The 14,286-nt window shown below is 43.1% G+C and overlaps 1 protein-coding gene across 1 annotated transcript in view; it reads right to left on the bottom strand.

Annotated features, from left to right (window-relative positions):
• The window catches only part of MDGA1 (MAM domain containing glycosylphosphatidylinositol anchor 1), an 83,755-nt gene that overhangs the window by 24,806 nt on the left and 44,663 nt on the right, over positions 1 to 14,286 (bottom strand). Inside the window, exons 2-4 of the mRNA XM_020999531.2 lie at positions 6,992 to 7,131; positions 1,831 to 2,005; positions 222 to 418 (exon numbers count right to left, since the gene is read on the bottom strand). Of these exons, the coding sequence (XP_020855190.1) occupies positions 222 to 418; positions 1,831 to 2,005; positions 6,992 to 7,131 (512 nt within the window). The remainder of the gene's footprint in view (positions 1 to 221; positions 419 to 1,830; positions 2,006 to 6,991; positions 7,132 to 14,286) is intronic.

Here is a 14,286-nt window from a genome sequence, read left to right as displayed (position 1 = left end):
TTCAGAGAGGTCCAAAACCTCAGTTCACTGCTACTCCTCTACCTAACATTGGGCCCCCTTCCAGAAAGAAAATGAGGCAGGGTTTTCCCTCCCTCCCATTGTTCTCCTCTGGTACATTATTAGGATCATCTCTCTTCCATGACTTTCTCTATGCACTCCATCCTAGAGATAGCTGCATATAAGTGGTAGAAGTGTGGAAATGGGGAACCATCCCTGCTGACCTGGGTGTAGAGAGGTTCATAGATGTCAACCCCATCATCTTGGCTGTGGGACAAGGTGCTGGAGCCCCGCTTCCAGATGAATCGGGCTGGTGGGTTGGAGTTAACGGTGCATCGAAGAAACACTGTCTTCTCCTGGTAGAAGCTACCCCGAACATCACTCACTGTCTGGTGCACTGTCAAGACTGGTTCATCCAGGTCTGGAAGAGCAGGACCCCCAAAGGGCTGTCATGCCAAGACACTCTGACATGAGCTTGAGCACCAGCTACTGCCCCCCTTAAGGAGAAGGGCTGAGCCAACTTCTCTGATCACTTCTGTCAGGGAAGTGGCACTTAATGCATCCCAGGGGAATTGAGACCAACTCCCCACCCCCTCCAAGCTTTCTGATCCCCTGAGTTGAAATTCCCTCTTTCCCTGGAGCATTTTAGATTTCTCCTTTGCCCCTATTATACTGCATCCTGAATCATTTATTTGTATATATGTTGCATCCACCCAATTAGTCTATAACCTCCTCGAGGGCAGGGGCTGAATCATTTTTCATTTCTGTATTCCATCCCTAGTACCTATCATAGCTTTTGGCACATGGTAGGTGCTCAATCAATGTTGAATTTAAATAAGCAGAAGGTAAGGGTCTGGATTTGATGAATTCTTGAGATTCCCTTGGGATTCTGGACAGTCTTGCCATCCCACCCCTCCCCCATTTATCATTTAGCTGTCCCTGCCCAAGGACCTGAACACCCTATTTCAAATAAGGCAATATCCAATAAGGCAATGATCAATGTCACAACCCCCCACAACCCACCCCATCTAGAGGAGGGGCAGTTACCAAGTCCATGAGCAGAGTAGGTGTGGGTCACAGTGAGTCCCCAGTTGCTCTGGCCAGGTCCCCCCTCCAGTTCCACCAGCATCAAATGGGACCCCCTCAACCTCAGGGACTTGGCAGAGGCCAGAGACCACAGGGTTCTCTCAATGGGCATATCCCCCAGCCCAGGAGCTGGCATGGAGAGGAGTGATGGGGATAGGTGTAGGTTAGTTCTGGGTATGCAGGCTCTATCCTGTGACTCATGCCAGATACATGAGCTTTTTGTCTTCTTTCTCCCTATGAGGGCACTAAACCTCAGAGAAGACAACTCTTCAACTCATCCCTTTCAGCCTGAGCTGGCTTCTTCTCTAGAGCCCTGTGCTAGGGAGGCGTAAACAGACACAGAAGACAGGCACTGGCAAGTGAGCAGAGGCAAGCAGGTCCCTGTGGATGTGGAGGGTGAAGGGCTGATGCCTGGCAGTAGGAGCAAGCCCAGGACTTGGCAAGTGGGGTGGGGTGGGGAGGAGGAGACTTCTAAGCCTTTCCCAATGTACCTTTCATTCTCTCTTCCCTTTCTTTCCTTCCTTTTCCTACTCATTCACTCCTATACTTCTTCCTTCTCTGTGTGATGGTCACCTTCAAAACAATGATGACTACTTAGGGTCCCCAAGGGAGCTGCATATCTTATCCCCTTAGCAGAGGAAGTGGAAGGGGGTTAGGATGAAGGCTGCTGCAGAGAACCTGGGATGAGGGTGGCTGGTGGAGCTGGGAGAGGGCAAGCAGGGGCAGATGTCTGCCTCCCAGACTTACACTGCACATCTACTCGGATGGACTTGATCGCAGGGACCCCCACCCCATTCTCGGCTTTACAGTAGTAGCGGCCACCCTGTGTTCGAGCAATGTGCTCGATTCGAAGGGTCTCGTTAAACACTGATGTCTCCTGAAACTTGTCAGAGGCACTTCCAGCTGTCTTTGTCCACCGAACCTGAGGGAGAGGGGAACGGATGGGATCAGATTCAGGGTCAAGGTCAGGCTGTGGGAAGCTCATACTCAGTCATCCAGCAGCATCACCTCCCCCTCCACCCCCACTACCCCTCCCAACTATGCCTTTCACACTGCTTACACCCATGGACAGCAACACAGATATACACATGTATTCATATGATCATAAGTTCTGACTTGGAAGGAATCTCAGAGGTGAACTAATCCAAACCCCTAAATTTTGCAAATTATCAAACTGAAGCCCAGAATTGTCCAAGGACTCATAAGTAGCATTAAGTATACTGACCCACGAAAAAAAGACCTATATAAATCAACAAGCTTACTATGTGCTAGGCTGAGCCAACCTCAATGGTCACTCCTGTCAGAGAAGTGATGTTTAACTGTACCCCAGGGGAATTGAGACCAACTCCCCACCAACACCACCACAGGTGCCCTGTCTAGATTCTGATCCTCTGAGCTGACATCTCAGACATATAAAGAAATACAAATATAAAAAGACATATTAAGTCTTTCCCAACCCCCCTACCCTACCCCACCACTAACGACCTTGTATTTATTTGCATTTGTTCCTAATATATCTATACTTCTTTCCCCATTAGAATGTAAGTTCCTTGTCAATACAGAGTTTCAACTTTTTAAAATTTCTGTATCCCTAGCACCTAGCATGGAGCCTGTGCCATAGTACATGCTTAATCAATACTTCTAGATTGATTGATTGATACTTACAGATTCATATCCAATCAAATTGTTTAAAAGAATTCATGGAGTATTAACTATGTTCAAGGCACAGTGCTAGTGCCGTGGGCTATGCAGAGGTGTCTAAGTCAGTTTCTGCCTTCATGGAATTTACATTCTAAATGAGGAGATCAGATAGAAAGACACACACACACACACACACACACACATCTTCAGTCATACTGAGCTTTAGGAATATCACTTTGGCCTCTGTGTAGAGGAGAGGTTAGAGTGAGGAGACTTGAGGCAAGGAAATCAATGAAGAAGCTGTTGGGAGAATTTAGTCCAGAGGAGAAAAGAACATGAGTTGGGTGGTGGCTGAATGAGTAGAGAGAAAGGACAGATTGTAAGATGCATTGGGAAAAATGATCAGATTTGACAACTGATTACTCATGTGCTGTGAGTGAGAAGCTGAGGATGACACAGACTTTGCTAACCTGGAAGACCAGAATGTTGTGCCACAGACAAAAATAGGGAAGTTCAGGAAAAAAGATGAGCTAGTGGAACAAGATAATGTAATGAACCCTGTGAGTAAGATTATAATCCATGTATACACACACACACACACACACACACACACACACACATATAATATATATACACACATATATATATATATATGTGTGTATATATAATATATATGTATGTATATATCTACATACATACATACATATATATGCCTGTATCCTGCGTGTACTCTGCCCCACCAAATAAAAGGATTTTCACTCACATCCACTGCCTCAGGACATAGAGCCTGACCTGAGGGATGCGTGCAGTAGCCACAGAGTGATCTGGGGAACAGGGTATAGATGCAGGTATCGTAGGAGTGGGGAATTTTCTCAACAGTATCTCTGTAACTACAGATGTGGGTCAAAGCTAAGTGAAAACTGCTTTGAGGGGGTCAGTGTCTAGTTCAGAGAGGGCAAAGCCAGAAGTTTATACATCCTCAGAAGTCACTTTTGGGAAGAGGCTGAGTGTCAGATGATAATGAGTGAAGGAAATGGAGGGTTGTGTTGGAGATAAACCCTTCAGATGACTATCACAGAGAGGATGGGATGTGACTCATCTTTTTCCCCCTCTGATTAGTTGGCCACACATCCCTTAGGAGCATGCCATTGACCCCTGGGGTAAGAGACCCCTTTTGGGAGACCACTGCAGTTGGCAATGAGGAGCCATTGAAGATTTTTGAAAAGAGGAACGATATGATCAAAGTGGTATTTTGGAAAGATTAAAATGGGAGATTAAGGTATTTGTAGGAAAGATTAGAGGGAATTAGACTGAATTAGAGGGATTAGGCTGGAGGCTAGGAGACCATTTCAGTAGTCCAGGCCATAGGGGATGAGGGCTGCTGGGACTAGAAATCAGCCAGGTGGAAAAAAAAAATAGAAAGAAATCTTCTATTTGGAACTATATGGTCACAGATAAGGCATGTGGAAAATGTAGCATGTTCAAAACTATGGTCTTTCTATATCTGATCATGGAAGTGAATAGTGGCCAAGCTAGAAACATTAGGAAAAAATTATTGTGTTAGAGTTTGGGAGATGGAACTGTAAGAAGGAAGTGATGGGCAGAATGATGATACTACTGAAAGAAATATTGAAGTCAGTATAGAAACACACACTAACATGGATGTAGACATGTACACTTATCCATGGACACACAGTTATGGGTTCACACCAGTCTGTATAACCACTATGGATCCTGACCCAAAGCTTCCTCCCTGGCACTGGTGAAGGCTCTCTCTCCCCTTTCACAACCAAGGCTTGATCCAAAAGAGACTTCTTTGACTAACAATACTGTTTCTAAAAAAAAAACTCAGCGGAAAGAGGACACATTAGCAGGGCCCTTCCCACAACATTTTATTCAATTCCCTGCCTCAAGGTCAAACTGTTTGAGTTTTCCCTCCCTGTTCTATCTCCAAAAATCTCCAGAGAAAGGCAGACATTTCCAGACAAAGCCAATGTGTGCCTGGCACCTAGCTAGAGATAAGGATTGAGCCTGTGATTTCATTAGTAGGGGAACTCCCTTTACTAATGTAGGTCCATACCTAGTGAACAACTTATAAATCTAAAGATAAGGAAATGGAAGCTAAGATGGATTAAGTGATTTTTACCTAGAGTCACAGAGCTATTAAATGTCAAGGGCAGGATTTGAACTCTGGTCTTCCTGCTTCCAAGTCAAGCACTCTATTGGCTGAAGAATGTGAGCTCCTTGGAGCAGGGACTGTCTAGATCAGGGCTACAGCCTCAAGGACACATGTGCTCTTCTAGGTCCTCAGGTTTGGCTTTTTGGCTGAGTCCAAGTTTTACAGAACAAATCCTTTTAATAAAAGGATTTGTTCTGTGAAGTTTGGATTCAGACTCTAGATTTTCCGTGTATATACCTGATGCTTGACATTCAAAGTCCTTTGTAACCTAGCCCCTTCCTACCTTTCCAGCCTTTTTACACCTTAGTCCCCACCACATACTCTTCAATCTAATGATGCTAGATTCCTGGATGTTCCACAAACAAGACACTCCATCTCTCTGCTCTGGATATTTTCTCAGGCTGTCTTCCGTGCCTAGAATGATTTCCCTCCTCATCTTTACCCACTGGATTCTCTGGTTTCTTTTAGGTCTGAAGTAAAATCCCATCTTATACAAGAAGCCTTTCCTAACCCCTCTTAATTCTAGTGCCTTTCCTCTCTTAATTATTTTCCTAATTATCCCATATATAGCATGTTCATACATATGTGTTGGCTTGTTGGCTCTCTGATTAAATTGTGAGCTCCTTGAGGGTAGGGACTGTCTTTTGCCTCTTTTTGTATGCTCAGTGCTCAGCACAGTGCCTGGCATATAATAGGTACTTAATAAATGTTTATTGACTAATTGACTTAGAAAACACTTTAAAAAATATTTTTCCATTCCATTTCCAAGTAGGAATTTAATAAATGTTTATTGTTGATCTACTATGAGAATAATGATTGTCTTTATGTTTTGAGTAACTATACTTATTTATTACAAGGGAGAGTTCTATTGAGGCCAGAGGGCGGGAAGTGACAGTAACATTTAAAAAAAAAAAAACAGCATCAAAAAAAATGTTAAGGAAAAAAATAAAGGGTATCCACAGTTTTCTATTCCAGTATCTCATAACCCCATGGTCAGGAAATCCTTCCTGGTGTCCAACCACAATAACTTCTGCTACAGCTTAAGATCATTTTTTCAGTGGGAAGAACAGCAGCTGACTACCAAGTTCTTCCCATACTTCTCCAGTCTTCTCTGTGAAACTAGAGGTGACCACGACCTTCCCCCATCTCATTACTCACAGTGATGGCTGCCCTTTCTTTACATAACACTTTAAGGTTTTTCAAGTATCTCATTTTATCCTCACCACAAGCTTGCTTGGTGGTCTTTATGGGTATTATTCTCACAGGCATTTTTCAATTTAAGTTTTCAAAGTGCTCTAATCAATCTGATCTAGGTTATAATTTGATTGCTGCCTTCTTAGTGTGAGCAAGGTCACCAACAGTTAGGGTCTGATCAACACAACTAAAGGCTTACCCCTAGTTAGAACTCCTATGGGCAGTTATTGGCCCCAGGCAACTGTCAGCGTATTTCAACCAGCTGATTCATAAAAAAGAATTTCAATTCAATATTCCTCTTGGTTCCAGCCTCATGCCATGGTTGCTTAGCTATAGTTCTGAGCCCAGGTCTGTGTCCTGAGCCCAAGATCCTGCTCTGGTGTTAAAGTGATCGAGATATGGGCTTACTCTCCTGCCTTTGAGGCATTAGGAGGAGAGGGAGGAGGATTGTTTAGCACAAAAACATGGAAATAGAAGTCAAAAGATATGGATTCCTGGCTCTGCCATGAATTCCCTATGTGACTATAAACACCACCCAATTTTTCTGAGCCTCAGTTTCCTCTCTTGTAAAATGTGGGAAGTGGACTAGATGAGACCTCTAGGTTCTTCTCCTGTTCTAGCAATCTATGAATCTATAAGACACAGAGATGGGGAAATAGTTGGACAATTAAGTCTGTGAGAAAAGGCTAGAAGTATTAAAGGTGTGGATGATATCATTCATAATACCTGACATTAACAGGACACTTTACAATTTACAAAACACTTTACATACATTTTCTCCTTTAAACCTTACAACAGCCCTGATCAAAGGACTAATTGGAATAAGGGTGAGAAACAGGGTCATGAGTGAACAGAGGCTTCTGATCCAGCCCATGGTGGGGAAGGAAGCATTACCTGGGGCCGTGGGTGCCCAGAGACAAGGCACTGAAGAACAAGGGTATCCCCCTCACGAATAGTGTAGACACGTTCGCTGATGTTGTCCTCTTTTACTACACATGCCTGGCCTGCATGGACAATCTGAGCCTGAGCTGGAGCTGAGGAAAAAGAAGGAAGTGAATATTAGAGAAAAAAGGAGGGGAAAGGGAAAAAAGGGAGTGGGTCAGGGAAGAAGGAGATGTCTAAGGACAAATCCAAGTCCCAATGTGAATGGTAGACAATACGGATATGACCTGAATCATGGGACTCTCCTATCTCAAACTCTCCCAAGGTCCAGGGTCCCAAGAAAAAAAATGCATATTTTTAAAAACCCTTCTATGTATCCCAGCCCCCAATCCAGAGGAAGTATGGGAAGTGAGGTTAGGAACAGACTGTCTCCTTTCCCTACAACAAATCAAGTCAACAAGATTTTTTTAAGATCAGGTACTGTGCTAAGCACTGAAGATACAAAGAAAGGCAACAAAATAGCTCCTGCCCTCAAGGAGCTTACATTCCAATGGGGGGAAGATACATGAAAGGGAGATAAAAAGGAGAGAGTAGAAGGAAGGTACCATAACAGTGGCATGATGGCAAAGTCCAGAGAATGAAAAAATGGTTGATCTGGGCACTCCCTCAAAAGTAGAGAGGTTCTAGGAAAAACTTACCAATGAGAGAAGTGGGCTGCAGGAGTGGTAGGAGAAGGCAGATGAGTCACTACATCAAAGTCTGGAATATGGAATATGGCTGGTCTGGGTTCTTTCTCAAAATGGAGGTTTGGAAAACTCTCTCTTATCCTACATCTCTGCTACCCCTATAGACTCAGTCTGAAGCACAGCCATTTGAATTTGGATTCATCACTACAGTAGGAACCCCCCCCATTCCTTGTGGTCATTGGGGTGCAGAAGGAAGGATGAGACAATGGATATTCTATACTCCTTGAAGGCAGAGTCTATATTCCCTCCATTCCACAAAGAGCACCTGAAGGCAGGAATCACAAATCAATCAACAAATCTTTATTAAGCACTTACTATGTGCTAGGCACTGTTAGGCACACATTAGGGCTGCAATTATAAAGAACGAAACAATCCTTACACACAAGGAGCTTACTTTTAAATGGGGGAGACTATATATTTGAATATATGCATGCAGAAAATATGTACAGAATATATGTTATATATCATGTGTATATATATATATATATATACAGCATAAATATAAAATGAATAAATACAAAAATACATGAAGTCATGAAGTACAAGGTAGTTTGAGATAGAGAACGCTACAAAAAAATTAGTGCCATTCACCAAGAATTCCTCTTTTTCCCCTCTTCCTTATCTCACATCATTGAGACATCTTCCCTCAGTATTTCCCTCATGCTGGTCTCATTTAAAAAGGTGGCCATTCTCCTTGCCAAAGCCAACCCCTCTTCATGCATCCTTGATTCCATCCTCTTCCAACCTCTCTAACAGATTGCTCCCTCTATCTTCCCCACCCTCTTTTATCTTCATTCTCTCCCTATCTGCTGGCTCTTTCAGTGATATCTACAAAACAGGCCTATCCTTTAAAAAATCCACACTTGATCCTATCATCCGAATAGAAGGCTATTGGGATATATCCTTTGTCTCTTTTTCCTTTTCTGAATAAACTCCTGGAGAAAGCAATCAACACTGAGTGCCTCGACTTCCTCTCCTCTCACTTCTAACTCTCCATAGTCTGAATTGACCTCATCATTCAACCGAAGCTACTCCTTTCAAAGTTACCAATGATCTCTTAACTGCAGAATCTGGTGGGCGTTTCTCAACCCATACCCTTCTTGACTTCTCTGTTGCATTTGACTCCATTGATCACCTTCTTCTAGATACTCTCTCTTCTCAAGGCTTTCATGACACTGCTGTCTTCTGGTTCTGTCTTACTATTCCTTCTCAGCCTCCTTTGTTGGTTCTTTATCCATATCCAATCCACTGTCAAATCTTATCATTTCTCCCTTCAATACTGACATCCCCTTCTCTCCTCTCATATTGCCACCACTCTGGTGCAAGCCCTCATCACCTCTCACCTGGACTTGTCTCTGCCTCTAGTCTCTCTCTACTCCAATCCATCCTCCACTACACTGACAAAGTGATTATTTTAAAGCATTGGCCTGCCCATGTAACCCCCTGCTCAAAGAACTCCAGTAGCTCCCTATTACGTCCAGGATTAAATATAAACTCCTCTATTTAACATTTAAAACTCTTCATAATGCTCTCTCTTCCTATATTTCCAGTATTCTTATACTCTACAATACTAAATTTATCCAGATTTGCTGATCCACTTTCATTCCTCATACACTATATCTCAGATCCTATCTCCCATCTCTGTGCTTTTGCCATGGCTGTCTCCAATGCCTGAAATGGTCTGCCCTCTTAAATCTCTGCCTCTCAGTTTCCTTGGCTTTTCTCTATACTCAGATCAAAGCCCAAAGTCCTTTCCCAATACTCCCCCAGCTGCTAAGGTCTTACACTCTCAGATTGCCTTCTTTCCATTCTGTATAGATCTTTGAGGCCAGGGACTCTTTTTTATTTCTTTCTTTGTATCCTTAGTACTTGGCACAGAACCTGGCTAATAACAAGTGCTTAATAAATATTTGTTGACTGATGACCGACTTTGGGGCTCAGGAATGGATGGCTTTTTGCAGAAGAGTGTGGGAGGTGAGTAATGTCTAAGAGGCTGGGCAAATATGTAGGCTTCAGATTACAAAGGGCTTTAAACAATAAATAAAAGGGTTTTTATTTTATCTCAGAGGTAATAGGAAGCCACTGGGGTTGATTGAGTTGAGGAGTCATAATGTGGCAGCAGTATGGGAATGAACTGGAATGAGGAGAGACTTGAGGCAGGGAGGCCAATTAAGAGGCTGTTGAAATTAAGTGAGGGTCTAAACTAAAGTGGTAGTTGTATGAGTAGAGGGAAGCAGTTGGATACTAGAGATGCTGTAAAGGTAGAAATGGCAAGATTTGGCAATTGATTGGATATATGAAGTGAGAGAGAGTGAGGAGTTGAGGATAATGCCAACATTATGAACCTGGGAGACTGGAAGGATTGTGATGTCTTCAATAGAAACAAGGGAATTTGGAAGAGTGAAGAGTTAACCAGGGGAAGGATAATGAGTACAGTTTTGTAACTGTTGACTCTGAAATGTCTCAAGGGCATCCAGTTTGAAATGCCCGATAGGCAAATGGTGATGTGGAACTGAAGAGCCATCTGCATAGAGAAGATAGTTAAACTCACAAGGGCTAAAGAGGTTTTCAAGAAAGAGAGTTCAGAGGGAGAAGAAAAGAGAGCCTAGGACAGAACTTCAGGAACATTCACAGTTAAGGGTGTGATATGATGATGTCCTTTCATCAGCCTGGAATGGTAGGATCCACGTCTCCTCTCATCAGACTGAGAGATCCCTAAGAGCAGGAACTATGTCTCCACTCATCAGATTGGGAATTGTTTTCTTCCTTAATCCTTAACTCTCTCTGTACCAGGCACACACAGAGTCCCTAGTATAGACAGGGTTCTTTGCAAGGATGATGTTCAATCCAAAGTTGACTTTGTCTGAGCAATGTACTTTTGAGTTGGTCCAGACTCAGAAAATGACTGTGTGGGTAGTGTCATAAGATGATGGAATCATAGATTTAGAGCTAGAAGAGAACTTAGAGACCATCAATTCTTTCATCCAAACCTTATAGCATCATAGTTCTAGAACTGGAAGCAATCTCAAAGCCACTTAGTACAATCTTCTTATTTTACAGTTGAGGAAATTGTTGAGACTTGAGACTTATCCAAGGTCACACAGGTAGTAAGTGGCAGAAGCAGGCTTTGAACCAAAGTCCTCTGACTTCAGAGTCAGTGTTCTTTCCACGGTACCATACTGCCTCCCTTAAGCACTTATGACACCCCCCCACCTTAAATTTAAATGTTATCTCTGATTTCTATGGAATCATCTCAAAGAAAATATTCTTTTCCCCTTACAGTGAGTAATCCTGATATGAAAGAGTCATTCAGCTCCCTGTTCAAGTCAGCTGAGTTCTTGCCTCCAGCATGACCTCAGGACACCTGTTACTGTTAAAGTGGCTGCCATGATGAGAGAAATGGAGAAGGAGGGGGACATATAGAGTGGGGAAGGCAACTTATTCCAGCCTACCATCTGGTATCTTCCTATTTTAACTAATTAATCTTGCTAACGAAGGTTTTGAAAGATTGAAAGTGCTGTCAGCACACTCTAAATTAAGTACTCTAGGGCAAAGCCCCATTCACCCTGCCCTAGTTTAGATTCTTCAAATAAGTAAACAAGAAAACAAAGAAGATATTTTTTTTCTGTGTCCAAGGGGACACTGTTTTCCTCTCTCCTTCTATCTCTTTTTCCTTTCTTTCCTGGGCCAGTGTGTATACAGTTCTGATTCTATCAGTTTCACTCTACATCACTTCATTGTGATTGTATGCTTCATATTTATCATTTTTGTAGCACCATAATATTCCGTAGATTGTAAAGCCTTTGAAGGCAGAGATTATGGCACATCTTACATTTCTTTTGTCTTCCTAAGGTCAAGAGATGTGTCTCTCTCTTCACACTGGAGGCTTTCTGTGATCAGGGACTGTGTCTCCCAAACAGACTAAGGGCCATCTTAGGGGCAGGGAAAATATCTCCCCAATTAGACTAAGGGTTTCTTGATGACAGAGACTGTGTGTCAGATTGGGAGCAACATGGAAAAGAAGGGACCGTGTCCTTCCTCCATCAGAGCAGGGAATCCTCAGAGAAAGGAATTTTCCTTCCTCTATTCCCACCCCCACTCCAGAAGGGAGGATGACTCAGGATGTAGTCCTGAGTGTATAGACCCTAGGGGTGGGGTGTTGTCTAGGTGGCTGATTCAAGCCCAATTCCCAGCAAGAATAATAGTTCCAGGAGAATAGTGAAGGTTTCTCCATTGTGCTCAAAACTCAAATTTTAGAATCCCAGCAACATCTTTCCTTCCCCATCCTACCTCACAGCTTTTACTTTTAAAGTGGTTTGCCCAACTTCAGAAACCTACACTATTTCTCACCTCTCCCTTGGTTGCTCTCCTGACCTTTAACGTGCTCTAGGAAGATGCCTCTCCTCCCAAGTGGGGGGGGGGGCAAACACTCTTCACCACCTAGTAAATGGAGCAATACCAGCTATAATAATGACAATAAAATAATAAAAAATCTATGTAGATGCTTGCATATACATTCTTTCACTTGAGTTGGCTTGGTGCCACAGTGCATAGTGAGATGAACTTGAGTCAGGAAGACCAGTGTTCAAATCCTGCCTCAGACACTTGCTAGCTATGTGAGCCTGAGCAAATGACTTAATTGCCCTCAGCCTCAGTCTCCTCATCTGAAAATGGGCATAATACTAGCATCTAGATCACAGTATTGTTGTGAGGATCAAATGAGATGACATGTATAATCTGCTTTGCAAAACCTTCAAGCATTATATAAATGCTTTTCATTTCTTGGCCCTTTATTTCTTCTATATGTTATTATAATTGCTCCCCATAACAGAAGGCATTGCAGTACAGTGAAAAGGACATAGGATTTGGAGTCAGAGGACCTGGGTTTAGCTTCTACCTCACTGAATACCTATGTGACCCTAGGAAAGTCACATAACATTCCTGGGCCTTAGTTTCCTCATCTGTAAAATGGAAGCATTGGACCTCTTCTAGGTCTAAAATTTCAGAATGACAAATTATGCATTTGGGAATATGTGTGTTTTACCCTTGCCTGGGAGTCATAGATTTGTGTTCTAGACTTGTCTCCAGGACTAACTACTGACTCATTGTAGGCCTTGATTTCCCTATCTGTAAAAAAGAGAGACTCATCTCTGCCTGATCTGAAGACCCAAGGGGATCAGTGACAGTGAAATCATAGACTAGATGGAAAGTGCTTTGTCAAGTACAAGTGCTCTACAATGCTGTGGGTCATGATCTCAGCCTCCAGCAAAAAGCTTTTAAGTGCCTGTCATGCTTGGCAGGGAGGGTCAAAGAAATGCTGTCACAATGCCCTGACGTCCAGTATCAAACAATGGGTCATTGCTAAGGGAGTCTGGAGAGCAGACAAAGCAACAGCAGCGCTAGCAGCACCGGCCTGGAAGGAGGACAGCAATGAGGAATGGATAGGGTAGGGGAAGGGAGACATCTGGGTGAGCAAAGACTTTAGGCTCACTTGGAGGCAGAGAGAAAGGCAGTCATCATTGGACCCAGGATCTACAAGCTGGGATGAACTCTGAAACAACAGCTCTGCCCACAATTCACAACTGTATATAGAGAGAGTGGGAGTGGTATGAGGATTGCCAAGGGATCAACTTTGCCCCAAATGTCTTGTCTACCAGGCAACATTAGAAAGAGCATCAGACGTGAATTCTAATCCTGGCTCTGCCACTAACTTACTGAAGCAAATCCCTGAGCCTGTTTCCTCATCTGCACTTAGCACAGTGTCTAACACATAGTAGGTGCTTAATAAATGTTTATTGATTGATTAATCTGTAAAATAAGGATCCTTCCATGACAATAGGATTTTCTGTGTGTTATATCTTCAGTGGAATGTAAGCTACCAGAGGGCAGAGAGTGTCTCTTTTTCTTTATCTATGTGTCCCCAGAGCCTTGTACAAATAATTTTTGAGCTATATATGGTACTGGGCTGAACAGACACATCAATATGGACATAAGCCCTGTCCTAAGGGGCTTGGTTGCCTCAAACCCCAAGATACAGTTAACAGGAACATTTATGATAGACATTAAATAAACATCAGGAATACATTGTAGGAATGTAGGTGAATGGGAGTCTAACATAGTCAATAGAAGACTGACCTTAGAATCCAAAGACCTGAGTCTACGCTCTGTCATGTAATAGCTATGTGACCATATGCAAGGCACTTAACCTCACAACCACCAGGCACTCTTTAAGACCATGAAATACCAGAGGAATTGATGCTCTGCATACATAGAAGGAGTTTCCACACCTAGAAGTCCCCTACATTGACCCAAGGATTAGTGCACAGAGGGGTTGAGAGAAAGGAAGAGAAGAAGCATTTATATGGGACCTACAATGTACCAGGCACTATATTTTGTTGTTGCTGTTGTTGTTCTCCTGCTCCCCCTTCTCCTCCTCTTCCTCTGCTGCTCCTCCTCCTCCTCCTCTTCCTCATTCTCCTTCTCCTCCTTCTCCTTCTCTTCTTCCTCCTCATCCTCCTCCTCCTTCTTCCTCCTCTTCTTTTTCTTCTTCTTCTTCTTCTT

The sequence above is a fragment of the Phascolarctos cinereus genome, unplaced genomic scaffold (assembly GCF_003287225.1).
Source record: "Phascolarctos cinereus isolate Bilbo 61053 unplaced genomic scaffold, phaCin_HiC Scaffold_5;HRSCAF=322, whole genome shotgun sequence".
Taxonomy (NCBI): domain Eukaryota; kingdom Metazoa; phylum Chordata; class Mammalia; order Diprotodontia; family Phascolarctidae; genus Phascolarctos; species Phascolarctos cinereus.
The sequence above is the reverse complement of the archived record's forward strand: the minus strand, read 5'-3'. Positions and strand labels throughout refer to the sequence as shown.